This window comes from Lactuca serriola, chromosome 1 (assembly GCF_051521515.1).
Source record: "Lactuca serriola cultivar US96UC23 chromosome 1, Lser_US96UC23_V15, whole genome shotgun sequence".
NCBI classification, from domain to species: domain Eukaryota; kingdom Viridiplantae; phylum Streptophyta; class Magnoliopsida; order Asterales; family Asteraceae; genus Lactuca; species Lactuca serriola.
Window position 1 is genome coordinate 21,947,659 of NC_136408.1, and position 17,049 is coordinate 21,964,707.

Genomic DNA, 17,049 nt, shown 5'->3' on the forward strand with positions numbered 1-17,049 from the left:
TCATAATGATGAGTTCAATGAGAGACTTAAATGATGTCACATGTCTATATGTCATTTTGTGAATAAAACTTTATCATTGTGAGATGTCAAATTTACATTCAATAAATTTAGAGTTCAATGACCATTGAATTTTTTAATGAAAAAATGAAAGTTTTTAATTTTTAAATATATACTACAAATTACTTTTTGTAATATTCTATTAAACTTTGTAGAGTTCAATGCATTGTAGGAAAAAAAAATAATATAATTATATAGATTGTAGAAAAATGATATGAAAATCTATTGAAACCTATATAGTTCAATGTGGATTTATTTTAGTGTTTCAATTTGTGTTCAATTATGGATGCTGACTAAGTTATTTTTAGTGTTTCAAATTAACTTTGTATATCTCATTTATCTATAAATACAAGATACTCGCATGTATTTCTGGTGGTGAAAAAATAACTTTCCTGTCACTTTCGTTAGCATGAAATTTGTTGTTCTCTACATTAATTTACGGAACTGACATAATAAATTATCAGCAATATATCACTTCGCGTTAAATACCTTTAAATTTCAATATATAATATATAACTAATTAATAAATACATAGATAAATAAACATTACAAAGAAAAAGAAATAACAAGGAGTTAAAGTTATAAAGTAAAGCAAGATATTATAACAAAAACCATTTAAACTTTCTATTTCTATATATTATACTATATGTTTATGCTATAAGGGTACATCTCGTACAATCAAAATCCTAATCTTGATTATGAAAGAAAGGTATATACAAAAATAAACCTCACTAGCTTGTATGTTTTTACACTAACTGGCTCATGCATATTTTGCTATTTCTTGTTTGTAATTTATTAGTTTGTTTGTTTATTTGGTGTTTAAAGGAAGGAAGTTGTTGATGGACACCTTGGTCGAACATTAAGAATAAGTGGGTTAGCCATCTCACATGAAAGCTTCAACACCTCCGTCAAGTCAACGTCGTTTCCATCCAACTCAAACTCCTGCATCAATGACGCCACCCAAAAACTTACCGTCGTCAATCCAAGAGTCTTCCCAGGGCAGCTCCGCCTACCCGACCCAAACGGAGCCACCCTCAAGTCCGAACCCATCACAGAAAAATCCTTTTCAAACCTTTCTGGACGAAACTCCGACGGTTCCTTCCAGAGATGTTGGTCTCGACAGATGGCCCACATGTTGACCATGGCGGTGGTTCCCGCTGCCACGTGATGACCGTCAACGGTGGTGTCGGAAACGGCCAGACGAGCCCAAGAGAGGAGTGGCCCTGGTGGATGTAGCCTGAGAACCTCTTTGACAACCGCAGGTAGATAGATCAAGTTGGCAATGTCAGATTCCGTCACGGGACGACACCTCCCCACCACCCTGTCTAGTTCTTCTTGTACCTTTAACTGAACATCAGGATGCAGCACCAACCTCGCTAGAATCCACTCCATCATTACAGCCACCGTGTCTGTTCCTCTGAATATCATCTCCTGCATGCATGTCCATATTCATTACATATATACATGTACAATATATAAAAGAAAAAATCAAATTGGCTTAATTAATTACCCACCCACAGAACGGCAATCATGTCTGTGTCCGATAATCTCTCTGACCCTTGAAGTGAAAGCAAGACGTGGGTGAAGTCGGCGTTAGAGTAATTAGGCGTGGTTTGCGATCGGTGTTCTTGGATCATCCGGTTGACAAAGTGTTTGACTTTAGGAAGAAGATTGGAGCACCTGAACCGGATCCCTTGCGGGTCAAAGTCCGTCAGCCATGGGAGGTGATCGGTCCAGTTAAACGTTCCCAACACCTCGTAACCTTCATCCACAAGCTCCCTCAGCTCCACCAGTTGGACGTCATCTGAATCGGCCAACCGGTGCTTTCTTCCAAACACAGACCACATCATGTTGCAGAGAGAGGCTCGCCTAATCAAATCTCGGACGCATATCGATTCTCTCTTTTGATGATGCAACATCTCCACCATCTCTTTGGAAATCACCTTCCTCTGCCATTCGGAAGCTCTCATCTGTTTGGGACAGAAAAGATGCATGGCGGCGATCCGTCGTAGAGTCCGCCAGTAAGCTCCATAAGGTGCAAACCCGATGGCCCGGTCGAACATCAAAGTGCGAGCCGACTCCTTGACTGGACGATCAACAAAGGCGGATCCGTTGAGTATCTCCTTGGCTACGTCCGGATGACAGGTGACGATAACCCTCGTTTGGCCAAGACTGAAGGCCATGAGACGCTTAGCTCCGAAGGATTGAGCTGCAGCGTAAATCTTCCGGTGAGCCAAGCCGGTCATGAGGAACATGCTACCGATGAAAGGAAAGCCCCTCGGACCAGGTATTACGCTGTGGTTAGCCCAGGCTGGACCACCTGGATGAGCCCAGTGACATATGGATTTGAGAAGGAAAAGAAGAAAGAAAACAAGCGACGTGCATTTCGAGAGGAGAGGGAAAAGGATAAGCCAGAGGGATTCAATGTCACTTGTCATGGTGTTATGTTCTTTCATATTGTGTATTGGTTTGGGATGAAAACCACTGGCGTAGTTGGTATTTATAAGGAACGAACAAGCTAAGGTAGCTAGGCAGTAACCGCCATACTAAGTTTTCTGTTTTTGTTTTTAGTTTTGTTTTCTGACTTGAGCAGAATTGCATTGGGTCCACAGTTTTATCTAACGATATTAAATTAATACCAAATCCTAATAAATGGTATTCCTACTTTTATTAAGGAAGGATTTGGAGAGTGGAGGACACGCTCCTTCAAAATTCCATACTAAAATATTGTAGAAGTTATAACTGAGCCATGTTGTGCCTACGAGGTTGAAGGGCGAGTGGACTATGGCAGAATGGTAGGACACGTGAGAAAAGGGGTGTAGCACATGAACGCCCACACTCCCTCCTCCATCCGGTTCACCGCTTCTTGCCAAAAATGGAGCATGCCTCTCACCTGCATCCAATCTTATGATTCTTCTTCTTATCAATTATTATGGATGTTTATATGTATTTATTAAATGAAGAGTCGAGGCATGTGGGTATAAAAAGACAAGCGAACCGTGATACGTGAATCGAACCTTGCATTCGCGACTTCCAATGAACCACAGGCCATAGGTTTTCCTTTATAATTCTATATATTACTAACTCATATATTAAGAGTTGAAAAGTGAAAGATTTTTTTACAAAAACCAGAATCACATAGTTTTTAACGTGATGCGTTCCATATTGTATATGCTTATATGTGAGAAAAGATTATTCCGATTCATAAGCTTGCTTATATGTGAGAAAAGATTATTCCGATTCATAAGCTTGAAAAAGATAAGCTCGAAAAAGATAGTAGTAAAACACATTTCAAAACGCTACCTATCAGCCTTAAATATATAGGAATAGGACCATACTAAATACCTTAAATATATAGGAACAGGACCAAACTAAAAACCAAGTTATGCTTTTGTCAAAACACCTCATGGTTACAACTATTTGTCGTCGACCTTTAACAAATTATTACCTTAAGTCATATATGTATATATAAAAATAAATAATATCAATATATATATATATATATATATATATATATATATAATTATTAATTATTTACAAAATTGTCGTCTTAAGTCACGTCTTACAAACGACATGACTCGTCACAGCTTGAAAAAACTTAAGGTTTGATATTGCCGACAAATCACGTCTAACACTGTTTTGAACCATGCTAAAAACTACGAGCATAACCCAACTACATATCAACTTGCCATTTGCCATAGATATATATCGATATAATTTTTTTGACAAAAAAGGATAGCAGTTCGAAAATTTTTATTAACTGGAAAAAAAATTAACACAATTGCATGTTGGAAACTCTTCATCTCTAGAAAGGGAAAAAAGCTTCAAGACAGACCCAAAAGTCAAACAGCCTAAAACAATTAATGCAAAACAACAAAATAATATACTATATTTTTAATGGCACTTTATGTTGACTACGGTGCAAATCCTCTTATTCATCAAACATTATATTACCAAGAAATCTATACCAAAGAAACTTTGGGATTGATTTAGATAAGGCTACAACTTGGAAAGACAAATAAGGCATTCCGATTAATACCGCTAAGAGGGGGAAAACCAAATTCCAAAGAATACAAAAAATTGAAAATTTGGCTCTATATCCAATGAATGAAACTTTCTGAAAGAAAAAAAGTATTTTGTTTTGGTTCAACCTGTAGTCCCATATAAAAAACGGATGGTATAAATTTAGGAAGACGTTTCCCGCCGGATCTCTTGCAGGAAAGTGATAATCTACAACTTCGAGTTGTTAATTATATCCTTTATTACGACCCAATTCTTGAAATTTGGGAAACAAGTATTCAGTTAGTCTAGACTTCTTTAGTGTTGAATTGGGACCAAGACAAAAAAATTGAAAAGGCATGTGCTTCCTTTGTTGAAATAAGAAAAAATGGTTTCCTTAGATATTTTCTAAGAATCAACTTAACTAAGTCACCTATTTCTTTTATCGGCCTGATGAAGCTATTTATCTCAAGATTAATAATAAGGTTCCTACTCGTGGAATGAGATTTGACCGGAGTGATATTAATTTGCTCTATAGCACCAGGTAAATGATTGAATTGATTTCGTTAAAACTAACAAAATTAATGAAAATTTGGGATTAGGGTTTCCGATTGACGATATGTAACACCCGGTCTCAGGTACGCATTTAAATTCAAGTCAAATTCCATACTTTACTCTTGGACTCGGCGAGTTGGGGGCTCAACTCGTCGAGTAGATCGACTCCGAATCGGGGGATTTAGTGACCTACTCGACGAGTTGGAAGTCAGACTTGGCGAGTAGGAGCTGTCTGGGTGAAACCCTAAATTGAAGGGTTTGCACCCTATTTAAACATCTTATGAAGCTTCCACCCCAGCCTCCATCACCTCCAGAGCATTTCACCCGAAACCCTAATCCTCCATAAGTGATCTTGAGCTTTCTTGGTTGTTTTAAGCGTTTCTTGGCATGTTTTGAAGCTAGAGCAAGAAGTGGAAGATAGAAGACCCAATGAAGAAGGAGTAGATCCAGAAGCTACACCTCATTTGCCATCTTTTCTGGTAATCAAGCTTACAATTTGGTCTTCTTCATCTTAGATCTATTTTATCCCCATAATAAGAGGGTTTTGGCTCAAAACCTTGGTCCTTGATGGTTGGGACGTCCCAAGTGGTTCATATCTCAGATCTAGGTTCTAGGGAGGAGTACATGGCATAAAGATGCAAGCTTTATGGCCATGATATCCCCATGCATCCTATAGACCTCATTTTGGGTCCTTTGAGCTAAAAGTCTCATGCATGTACGTAAAGTTCATAACTTTACGAGTTATATCGTCTTAAGGAGTCCAGATCCACCTTTTGGATAAGAGTTGTACATCATAAGTCAAGTAATGGATTTGGACGATGGTCGACTCGGCGAGTGGTTCTTAGTACTCGGTGAGTCCAAGGCAATCTCCCAACCCATGAAGACGGACTCGGCGAGTTGTTCATACAACTCGGTGAGTCACAAACTAGTAGCACTTATGATGAAGATGAACTCAGCGAGTTCAAGGTCGAACTCGGCGAGTTAGTTGAAGATTGTCCCAATAACAGTTAAAGGAGAACTCGTCGAGTTCTTGCTAGACTCAGCGAGTAGAGTCGGGTTGGGGGTAAAGGAAAGAATAAGGACTCGACGAGTTGGTGGGCCAACTCGGCGAGTCGAGTCAACTTGATGTTGACTTTGATCAGGATGATTAACTTTGGCCAAGGGTAAAATGGTCATTTTAACCTAAGATCAGTATCAGTTTTTGACTAAGTGTCTTTTTTGGAATTTATAGTCGAAGAGTCGCCGGAGCAACAGATAGAGATTCCTCGTCGAGAGTTGCAGCAGTCAGTCACACAAGATGAGTTTCCCTCCAGGTGGAACGGGTCTAAGGCACCAAGGCCGGCCCGTTTAAGTAGTAGAGTATGTCGGGGTGAGCCCGATGCTGGGGTTAGCCTGATGCAGTTTATATGTTTCCGGACTTCGGTCCGATGTCGGGGCAGTCCCGAGAAGTAGTTATGTATGCTTGATGTTTTTATGATTCATGCATGTTTATGTGTTATGTGTCATATGTTCTGGACTCCGGTCCGATGTCGGGCAAGCCCGATGCAGTATATGTGACTATGTTATATGTTATGTGTTTCGGGGTAAGCTTGAAGTCGGGGCAAGCCCGATGTATGTTAGTCATTATGCCATATATTATGTATTCGAGGTAAGCCCGAAGTATGCTAGTTTATATGTTATATGTTCCGGACTCCAGTCCGATGTCGGGGCAAGCCCGATGCAGTTTACGTGATTATGTTATGTGTTATGATATATATGTTATATTGAGTATGTGTCGGGGTAAGCCCGATGTCGGGATGAGCTCGATGCCCGATGTTGTCAGATGCCAAGGTGAGCTCGATGTCGGATAGGAGTCCGATGTCGGGAAAGCCGATGCTGTGATTTGTCCCGATGCAGTTGGGAAGAGTCCCAGAGTTATGTTATTTGCTGTTTGTGCTTTGTATGTTATGTGGTAGTTTGGGGGAGCTCACTAAGCTTCGTGCTTACAGTTTCAGTTTTGGTTACAGGTACTTCAGCTAGTAAAGGGAAGGGCTCGAGCTGATGGCTTGGCACACACACCCCGGTTGATTAGCTTGGGAGTTTACTCTAATATTTGTTATGAGACCGTATATGTTATCAGATTTTATGAGTTTTCAAGATACATGTTTTATGGTTTTACACTATGGAAATGATATCTATGTTTGATAAATGATTTTGAAAACGAAATTTTTGGCTTGTATTTTTGGGATGTTTCAAGTTGGTATCAGAGCCTTGGTTTGAGGGATTCGGGCACACTTTCAGGTGTGTCTGAACTCAAACAAAGGAAGTGGTATAAAAGTTTTCAAAAGAAAAGAGTTTTAGAAAAAGTGAAAATAATTTTTAGAAAGAAAAGAACTTTGAAAAAAGAAAAGGGTGTGGTGCATGCAATCAGTCGAGCTCAAGTAAGTACTCCCAAATTAACCATACAAGTTTATGCTATGATATGATTATCAGCTTTATTAGAACAACATGCTAGATTAGGACTAAGGATCTAAGAAGGATGCCTTATGTGCCTGTTATATGTGTTTCAGCTTTATAAGAATTGCATGCTAAGTACAAAATCGACAGTATAATAGCCAAAGTAGTATATGCTTGATTATGTGTACTCGATACTCGAATGTTGCTTTCTTTGTGCTTTTAGGAGTCTTAGTTATCTTTTTCTAACTAGTAAATGAATATGTTACGTTACATATTGCAAGGATTAAGTAATTTCAGATGGTTAGATCTAGCTCTATTTCGCAACTCTTGTTTGAGTCCAACCGTTTTAGGGTAGGATCTCTCATTCGAAGAATTATCTAGTCTGAGTAATATGTAATAGTATTCGCGAGCTAGTTAGGGGAAGAAAGCGGGGACTTCTTGTGCAGCTGATGGTAGAGAGTGAGTTGGTGATTACCCTAGGGCAAGCCTAGGATGAGAGTAGTAGAGAGCGGTAGTAGTAGAAAGGACTTGGTGGAGTCAAGGCAGTTCTTGAGAAAAGTACAGATAGATGTGGAAGGTAATATGGGCCCATACTACTGAAAGCAGAGGATCTGTACTCGAATCAAGGAACGTTGAGACGAGACCAGGGAACTTGTGATATATGTGATCCCTCGAGTTATAGTAGTATTCTGACGTTTGTTATTACGTGTTTTAAGAATGGTGGTTTTATGCCCGAGACCAGCAATCGGCAGTTCAGGTGTCGGGGAGGGATCAGGTTCAGGCTCTGGAGTTGAGCACTTGGATGAGCAGACTAGGGAGTTTATCTCCTCAGAGATCACGCGTAGCATACTTGAGCATACTCATGTGATCTTCGGTTCGATCAAGGAGGGTATCCTGGAGCTTGTGGATGAGAGGTTGGTTGTGTTTCGCATTGAGGTGGCGACCATGATGGGGTCGCGCACGCTCGCGTTCAGAGAGTTTAGAGCATGTGGAGCTCCTGATTATGAGGGGGCTCAATACCCCATTGCTAGTACCCGATGGTTGGCAGATGTCGCCAACGCATTATGCACCAGCAGATGTCCCTAGGGGGAAAAGGTTAGGCTCGCATCTTGTCTTCTGAAGGGTCAGACACGTGATTGGTGGGAGGAGCTCGAGAGAGCCATTAGAGATGACACTGTGCTGGATGCTATGACCTGGAGTGATTTTACGACCAGGTTCAGAGCTGAGTTCACAATTGTTATTGAGGTGCAGCAGGTTGCCAAGGAGTTCCAGGATCTCCAGAAGACGACAGAGACTGTGGAGGAGATTACCGCCAAGTTTAAGGAGAGGGCCCTCCTTGTTCTGCAGTATGCGGCGGACGAGGAGATGAAGAAGGCCCGATATCATGAGATGTTGCGGAGTGACATCCTCCAGTTTGTGAGCCGATCCAGCTGTAAGACGCTGGAAGATATGATAGCGAGGGCTTGAGAGAGGGAGTTGGATCTAGAGATGGAGAGGAAGAGGAAGCCAGAGGGAGTTCAGACGGGGAGTTCGGGCAAGAAGCCCAAGGTATCAGATCACAGATCTCGGAGTCAACAGGGCCACGGTCGTTATGGAAAGTGTGGCAGGATGCACAAGGGAGCATGCACGGCAGGGATTTTGGGCTGCTATAAGTGCGGCCGAACTGGTCACATGAGCCGAGATTTTACAGCTACTACCACCACCACACCAACATCAGATCTGATTTGCTTTCAGTGCAATCATAGGGGACACAAGCGGTCCCAGTGCCCGAGCTTAGTAGCAGCAGGGAAGCTGGTAGCACCTTCTCCTGCCACCTTGAGGATTACAGACAGCCGTCATGGCCGGGCTGAGGCGTCGACGACGTGGAGCAGGGCCTTTCAGCTTACTGCAAAAAAGGCACGAGCAGCTCCTGACATGGTGACGGGTATGTATTTTTCCTCTTATCCCTGTATTTGATATTATATATGTCTCATGGTTGTGTGTTTTTTATAGGTTCGTTCTTAGTAAACGGCATTACAACTATGGTATTGTTTGATTCGGGGGCTACCCGATCATTTATGCCGCTCACTCTTAGCAAGCGGTTTAGAAGAGCTCCGAGGGAGCTGGATTATCCACTTGACGTCGAGATAGCGAATGAAAAGACCATCAGGGTCACAAGAGTTCATAGAGGTTGTACCCTTTGATTATTTGATGAGCGGTTCCCAGTGGATTTGGTTCCTATTCCCCTGCGTGGGAATGAAGTCATATTAGGTATGGATTAGTTGAGCCCCAATGGGGCAGTGATAGATTACGAACAACAGTTGGTTAGAGTTCGCACTCCCAGTGGGGGAGAGTTAGTGATTTAGGGCGAGAGGCCACAGCGTAGACCAGTTTTCTGCTCTGCAGCGAGAGCGAGACGTCACATTCAGTAGAGTTATGCGGGATATGTCGCGTATGTCATGGATACCCGGGATAAGGGTAAGGCGATAGTCGATGACGTACCAGTGGTACGAGAGTACCCGGATGTATTTTCGGAGGATTTGCATGGGATACCTCCGGAGAGACAGGTTGAGTTTCGGATTGACCTGGTCCTTGGTGCGGCTCCGATAGCCAAGGCACCATATCGGTTGGCTCCTCCCGAGATGTAAGAGTTGTCTACGCAGCTGCAAGAGCTGCTAGACAAAGGTTTTATTAGGCCGAGCAGTTCGCCATGGGGAGCCCCGATTCTGTTTGTGAAGAAGAAGGACGGGTCGCACCATATGTGCATAGATTATCGGGAGTTGAATAAGGTAACGGTGAAGAACCATTACCCACTCCCGAGGATAGATGATTTGTTCGACCAGCTTCAGGGAGCATCTTGGTTTTCCAAGATGGATTTATGATCTGGATATCACCAGATGCGGGTCAGAGATGATGATGTGCAGAAGGCCGCTTTTAAGGACCCGCTATGGTCATTATGAGTTTGTGGTGATGTCAATTGGTCTCACCAATGCGCCGGCCGCGTTCATGGATCTCAGGAATCGCGTGTGCAGACCGATGTTGGATCGGTATGTAATAGTATTCATTGATGATATCTTGGTTTATTCCAAGACTGAGGAGCAACACGAGGAACACCTGAAGGAGGTGCTAGAGACCTTGAGGAGGGAGAGACTTTTCGCAAAGTTCTCCAAGTGTGAGTTCTGGTTGCACGAGGTGCAGTTTCTTGGGCACCTTGTCAACTAGAAGGGTATATTAGTAGATCCGACCACGATAGAGGTCGTGATGCAGTGGGAGGTCCCGAGGTCTCCATCTGAGATTCGACGCTTCCTATGCTTGGCAGGGTATTATAGGAGATTTATCCAGGATTTCTCCAAGATAGCAGTTCTACTGACCCGACTGACCAAGAAGTCGATAGTGTTTCACTAGGGTCCTGAGCAGCGGACAACCTTTGAGACGCTCATGCAACGACTGTGCGAGGCGCCGATTCTTACCCTGCCAGAGGGAATGGATGACTTTGTAGTTTACTGTGACGCTTCGATCATAGGTTTGGGAGCAGTGTTGATGCGGCGGGGGCATGTGATAGCTTATGCCTCAAGACAGTTGAAGCCTCACGAGGCTAACTACCCGACACATGATTTAGAGCTAGGGGCAGTGGGAGGTCCCGAGGTCTCCATCTGAGATTCGACGCTTCCTATGCTTGGCAGGGTATTATAGGAGATTTATCCAGGATTTCTCCAAGATAGCAGTTCTGCTGACCCGACTGACCAAGAAGTCGGTAGTGTTTCACTAGGGTCCTGAGCAGCGGACAACCTTTGAGACGCTCATGCAACGACTGTGCAAGGCGCCGATTCTTACCCTGCCAGAGGGAATGGATGATTTTGTAGTTTACTGTGATGCTTCGATCATAGGTTTGGGAGCAGTGTTGATGCGGCGGGGGCATGTGATAGCTTATGCCTCAAGACAGTTGAAGCCTCACGAGGCTAACTACCCGACACATGATTTAGAGCTAGGGGCGGTAGTGTTCGCCCTTAAGATTTGGCGGCATTACCTCTATGGGGTTCGGTGTACTATCTACACGGACCACAAGAGTCTGAGGTACCTCATGGATCAGCCGAGCTTGAACATGAGGCAGCGTAGGTGGTTAGATGTGGTAAAGCACTAAGATTGTAAGATCCTTTACCACCTGGGCAAGGCCAACGTAGTGGCCGACGCCCTAAGCCACAAGGCGGTAGCGGCTCCGATCCGGTATATATGTCTGAGGATGACAGTGATTACTCCACTGCTGGAGCAGATTAGAGAGGTGCAGGTTGAGGGCCTGAAGGAGGAGCGCCAGAGCGAAAGGATAGCGGGCCGAGTGGCTTCGTTTGATTACGACAGCCGAGGATTATTGACCCTGCATGGGAGGGTCTGGGTACCATACTGGGGCGGAGTACAGCAAGTGTTGATGGATGAGGCCCACAAGTCTTGGTTCTCCATCCATCCAGGGGTGAAGAAGATGTATATGTTGGATTAGTGTCTAAGTCCATAACTATTTTGGTATGTACTTGACCCGATGGTGCATAGTCCTTTTGGGTTGCCTTCACCAAAGCAACTTGATAGGATGAATTATATAGAGAAAGGATTAAATATGATTTATTGATATATTATGAGAATAATATATTAAAGGAGAAATCATATTGTTTAATTAATATTAGTCAAGAATTAATTGGTAATTAGTTTTGTGACTAAAAGAGATTAATTAAACTTAAGGGACTGGAATTGTAATTATAAGATAATTGCAATTTGGGCCATGGATTGCCTTTTATTATAAGGTTGACGAATTCTATGGGGGAAGCCCATATGAAATCGTCCAAGGCTTTAAGGAAAGGGTTCCATGGGTTGCTTAGGGCTTAAGCATCCAAATTAGGGTATCCTTGTTAGATAACCCTAATTGCCTCCTATATAAAGAGATCCCTTATGACCAAAAACGTGGCTAAGACTCCTCTAGGGTTTGTAGACGTTTTTGGGCAGCCTCCATCCTCTCTCCTCTTCATCCTCTTGCTTATGGTGTTTGTGAACCATTAGAGGAGTGACAATTGTGACTCTAGGCTTTCTAAAGTCAATACAAGGAGATTTGGGATTGTTATTGCTACATAACAATCAAGGTAACATCTTAAACCTATTCTCATGTTAATATGATTACTTGTATGCTAGAATTAGGGTTTATAGTCTTGGATAACTTGCATGTACAATAGAGAAACCTAGATCCAAGCATTAGGGTTTGTATGAGCACATAGGATGTTCTTAGGACCAAAACCCATCAGTGGTATCAGAGCCTAGATTGGTTTCTATTGTATTGATGCTATGTATGTTGAAAAAATTCGATTTTTGTGTTTCTGGGGGCTGAACTCGTCGAGTTTTTTAAATGAACTCGCCGAGTTCATGATGAACTCGACGAGTCCATGCCTAACTCGACGAGTCGGCTGGTCAGTGAGAGGGAAAACCGGGATTTCTTGCTGTTTTTGCTTAAGGATAGTTGCCTTATCATATTAGATCAATATAAATCCGATTTTATGATATATTTGACTATATTCTTGATCTAATTGAAGATATTTATCAATTAATAAAATATTTGTTTCCTTATGTGATAATTGATTAATTATTTGATTAAATTGGTAAATTGTTTTGCAAGAAATCATTAAATAAATCAAATATGGATAATTATGTGATTAAATGTTAATTTAGATTATTTGTTATTTGATCCTTGTGCTTTGAAAAGTTTTATATTTTCCCCTTTAGGTTTTATAGTTTAAATTTGAACCCAAAAGTTTTGTTGTTTTGAAATTTAAATAGTTGAAACCCTAATGTTTTGAAAAAGGTTTCAAAACTTGCCCTCAAGTTTTGGAATTTAAATTTTGATTAATAGTTTAATTTTGATGTATATTTAAATTCTAAACCCTAATGTTTTGAAATGTTTCAAAACTTGCCCTCAAGTTTTGGAATTTAAAAGTTGATTAAAAGTTTAATTAGGAATGTTAAATTCTAAAACCCTAGTATTGTTTTGAAAAGTTCAATTCACACCCTTATGGTTTTATTAATTAATTAAGGTGTATAATTAAAAGAGGTTTAGTAAATCCATAAAGTTTTTGGTTTAAAATTTAATTGAATTAAAAGTATAATTGTTAAATTTGACCACCTAATATTTTAAAAGTGTAAAATACACCCTATACTATATATAACATTAAAAGTCTAACATTATATATATATATATATATATATATATATATATATATATATATATATATATATATGTATGAGTAAAAGTCAGTCTTACCGTTAGTAGGCCTCATTCACGAAGCTAGTCTATAAGGGGTATTTAAGGAAATTGTCTATAAAATGGCGATTGAATGGGTATCCACTCTTACCCACCGCACTCTTGACTAGTGGAGGGTCGTTAGCCGAACGGGTAGGATAGGACGAAACCTTCCATTATAAGTATAATGAATTATTAAAGTAACTAAATGTTTTCATAAAATTCCCAATCTTAGTTACTTAGGCAAAAGTGAATTGATGCAATTCCATGAAATTACACTTTGTGCCCTTGCAAAGACGTTAGTGGAGCGTGTGTGGTTTACCGGCACACTAAATGGTTCTAAGCAAATGTAGCAAAGGGTGACTCAATGTTTGTCATAGTTCGGTGGAGCGTGTGTGGTTTACCGGCACATCGAATAGGTGACTGTAACATGTGAGGGCACCATGTAAGTTTGCATGGTTATTCACACCCGCTTTGTGATCCTCGGCATCCCAGTCACAAACAAGAGGGGCATATCGAGATTTAAACATGCCATTGAAAGTTCAATGAATCTCAAAGGATCTAGGAGTTTTCATAGTTTTAAAACTTAAAATTTCTTTTTCGTTTTTCATGGTGGAAATTAGTGAATCGTCATTCACTTACCTTCAAATGTTCTGCAATTTGGGTTACGGCATCCCTCTCCCGAGTTGTAGAATATTGTGTTGGGTCCTAGCCTTAGTATCTCATTTGGGTGATTTACTAAGGACTCAATCAATCAACTAACTAGAATTTATTTTCTCCCGTTTTGTAGATGTCAAAGTTTGACAACTATGGTCTTCTCAAATCCCGTGGTACAAGCATTCCACATGAAGATGATATTCCACGATTCGATCAAGGAACAAGAGATCATACTTCACTTCCTCATCCTCCTCCAATTGTTCTCCCTAACCCACAAGTTCGAAGGCTTGAAAAGTTCAAGATCACTCAAGCCCTTTTGGCAAGTAAACATAAAGAAGGAAAGTCGGTGTGTGCACACGTCCTAGGAATGAAGTCACACATTGATAGGTTAAGAATGTTGGGATCCATTTTCTGTGAGGAAATGGCTGTTGATTGGGTTCTTCAGTCACTTCCTAACTCATATAGTATGTTCATAAGAGAGTACTATATGATGAACCGCGACGTGACCCTTATAGATCTCACCTATATGCTTATTGCTACTGAATCAGCAATGGTTTGGCGCAATAGAAAAGCAAAGTTGATTGGTGAATTTGCCTTCAAGACCTCTATGGATATAGACAATGGCAACGAAAGACATGCTATGATCGAAAAGTTTGATCATAAGAGAAAGACAATGTCTGAAGTAGTTCTATGTCATGTTCCAAAAGAGTCAATTTGCTTTTATTTCCAAGAGAAAGGGCATTGGAGACGAAGCTGCCCCATTTACCTAAGAGATCTAAGAGATGAGAGAGTCGAAACGTGTGGCTCTAATATAGGTAAAATCCATTAACTAACTCTTTTAAGCTTCTATTCTAGATTCTTAATACATAATGTGATAAGATTACAATTGATGTTTTGTAGGATCGAAGAAAAAAAGGAAGCTTAAGGGAAGAAGTGAGCAGAATCTAACCGTGAAGGAATGGATTTCATTTCTCGAAGATTAGATTCTTGAGCTACTACTTAGAGTTAGAATTAGATTGCTAAGAAAGATGTATTAGCATAGTTTTTTAATGAATTTCATTGTAAGGACAATTTTTTCCGCAATAAAATAAATTTTGATTTTTATATTATCCTTACAATGACGTGTATGAAAAATTGATGTTAAAATGTTTCTATTATTAACAATAATGGATTTGGTTCTTATTATGTTATTTATGGAAAGTCGAGAATTTACCAAATAGGGAGAGTTTCTCATCGCCCAAGTTTCAATTGGACAGAAACTTGGAATCATGCAACTTGGTTGCACGATGAATGAGAAATTTCATATTTTGGAAATTAGACTAATTCATTGACAAAGTGTCAAGTGAAGGACTAGGAGATCGAGCACACAAAGTTGCGTGTTGATCAAGTTCACCATAAGAGTAATAATGATATTTGTCATGATTCACTAAAGGTTTAGTAAATATGATTATACTTACAAGATTAAGTGTAATTATCAATTGATTGAAAAAGTTTAAATCAATAGCAAAACGAATAAGAAGAGTCAAGTAGGCAGAAAGATAAGAGTTTCTCCATTCTAAGAAGAAGGGAGAGTACCTTTTATGCTCTATGATAAGTCTTAATGATTAAGAACCATATCTCAATTGATCCTCTAAGTGAGTCTTAGTACAATTGTATGTTTAAGAAGAGGAATCAAAGATTGAAGAAATGGTGAAATCAAGAAGTCAATCATACTTCGTTCCAATAACAAGTCTTAAAGTTAAGATTGTGACATTGAGTAAAAAGTATTAAAAAGGTTTATAACATTCATCAAATGTGGAAAGTTGTGATGTCTTGGATAAGACAAAGACCAACTAGGACCAATTTATGAAGTGTTTTGATAAAAGCTACACTAACTCTTGAATATTTGTTTGTCAAGAAATGGTTGTTGACAAGAGATTCTTATATGTCAAGGATTCAGTGGGAGTCTTATTGGTCTTGAAAGGTTTCAAGAACAAATCAAATAGACCTTATCGATCATCACTAGCACACGAGTTGAGGTTTACAACCTATCGTGTTGACATTATTTTGTTTCTGTGCCGTTCCAATTGAGTTAATTATGCATGTGAGTCCTATGAGTTCTCATTTGAATGCATAAAAGGCAAGGAACTTGATCAATGAAAAGTACATTGATAAGAAAAGGTAAGCTGCTTAACTACTTGGAAGATGTGGTGGGCAGCTATGCTACCATAAGACAAGAAATCGAGATTAAGAAAGTTCGATCCATATGAGTTTGAATTTGTCGTAAACTTTGGTTTTGACAAATTCACATGGATAGGAACAAATACACCGTTTAAATCTAAGTGTCATAAGATTTCCACCTTCATGAAAATGATTGTGAGGAAATGCTTTCACTAAGAAAGATTTTAAGAAGATAGTGATTGTAAAATTGCATTCTCGAATTCGATTATGGTTACGGTATCCCTTTCCATAATTTGAATTGTGAGGTTTGGCAATTTTTTACACACACATATGAACTATCTAAGACAAAGGTGTATAAGTTCAAGAAGCCTTGATAAAAGATTATCAAAGCACTAAGTATTAGAAACATGAACTTAAGAAATTCAATAAGCATTGTTTTTCTAAAAGTTAAGCTGTTTTTGAATACATGTCAAAGCTAATGGGAGCATAAGTGTTATGTTTATAATGATCATCATGATAGTGGGAGCATAAATGTTATGATTGTATGATTATTAAGGAAAGTATTGCAAGTTGGCAATATTAATTATAGAAAACAAGAGTTATACCTTGCAAAGTCGTAATGTTTGTAAAGTTGTTTTGCTATAATTAAGGGAGAGAATATTATGCTTCATTTCAAATCTAAAGGATTAGGTTGAGAAATGTTAATAAATTTAGCCAAAGGTACATAGTGTGTTCTTAAAATTTCGATTATGATTACGGCATTCCTCTTCACAATTCGAATTTTGAGAACATAGCAAATAAAACATTGTGTGTCGTATCCCATACGCTTCGGGTATAGGATCGATTGCAAATGCTTTAATGTTTGACCATTCTAAAATTTTCCAAATGTCTAGCGCATTTAGAGGGAAAAGGGACTAGAATTGGTTTTGACTAAA

The 17,049-nt window shown here is 39.8% G+C and overlaps 1 protein-coding gene across 1 annotated transcript; it reads right to left on the bottom strand.

Moving 5' to 3' along the window:
• Window positions 1-656: 656 nt before the first annotated feature.
• Window positions 657-2,535, bottom strand: LOC145069066 (cytochrome P450 78A3-like). The gene is made up of 2 exons (XM_079016072.1): window positions 1,572-2,535; window positions 657-1,488 (listed from the first exon to the last, which is right to left on the bottom strand). The coding sequence occupies exons 1-2, from the start codon at window positions 2,511-2,513 to the stop codon at window positions 877-879; spliced, it is 1,554 nt and encodes a 517-aa protein (XP_078872198.1). The 5' UTR covers window positions 2,514-2,535; the 3' UTR covers window positions 657-876.
• Between the last annotated feature and the right edge of the window lie 14,514 nt (window positions 2,536-17,049).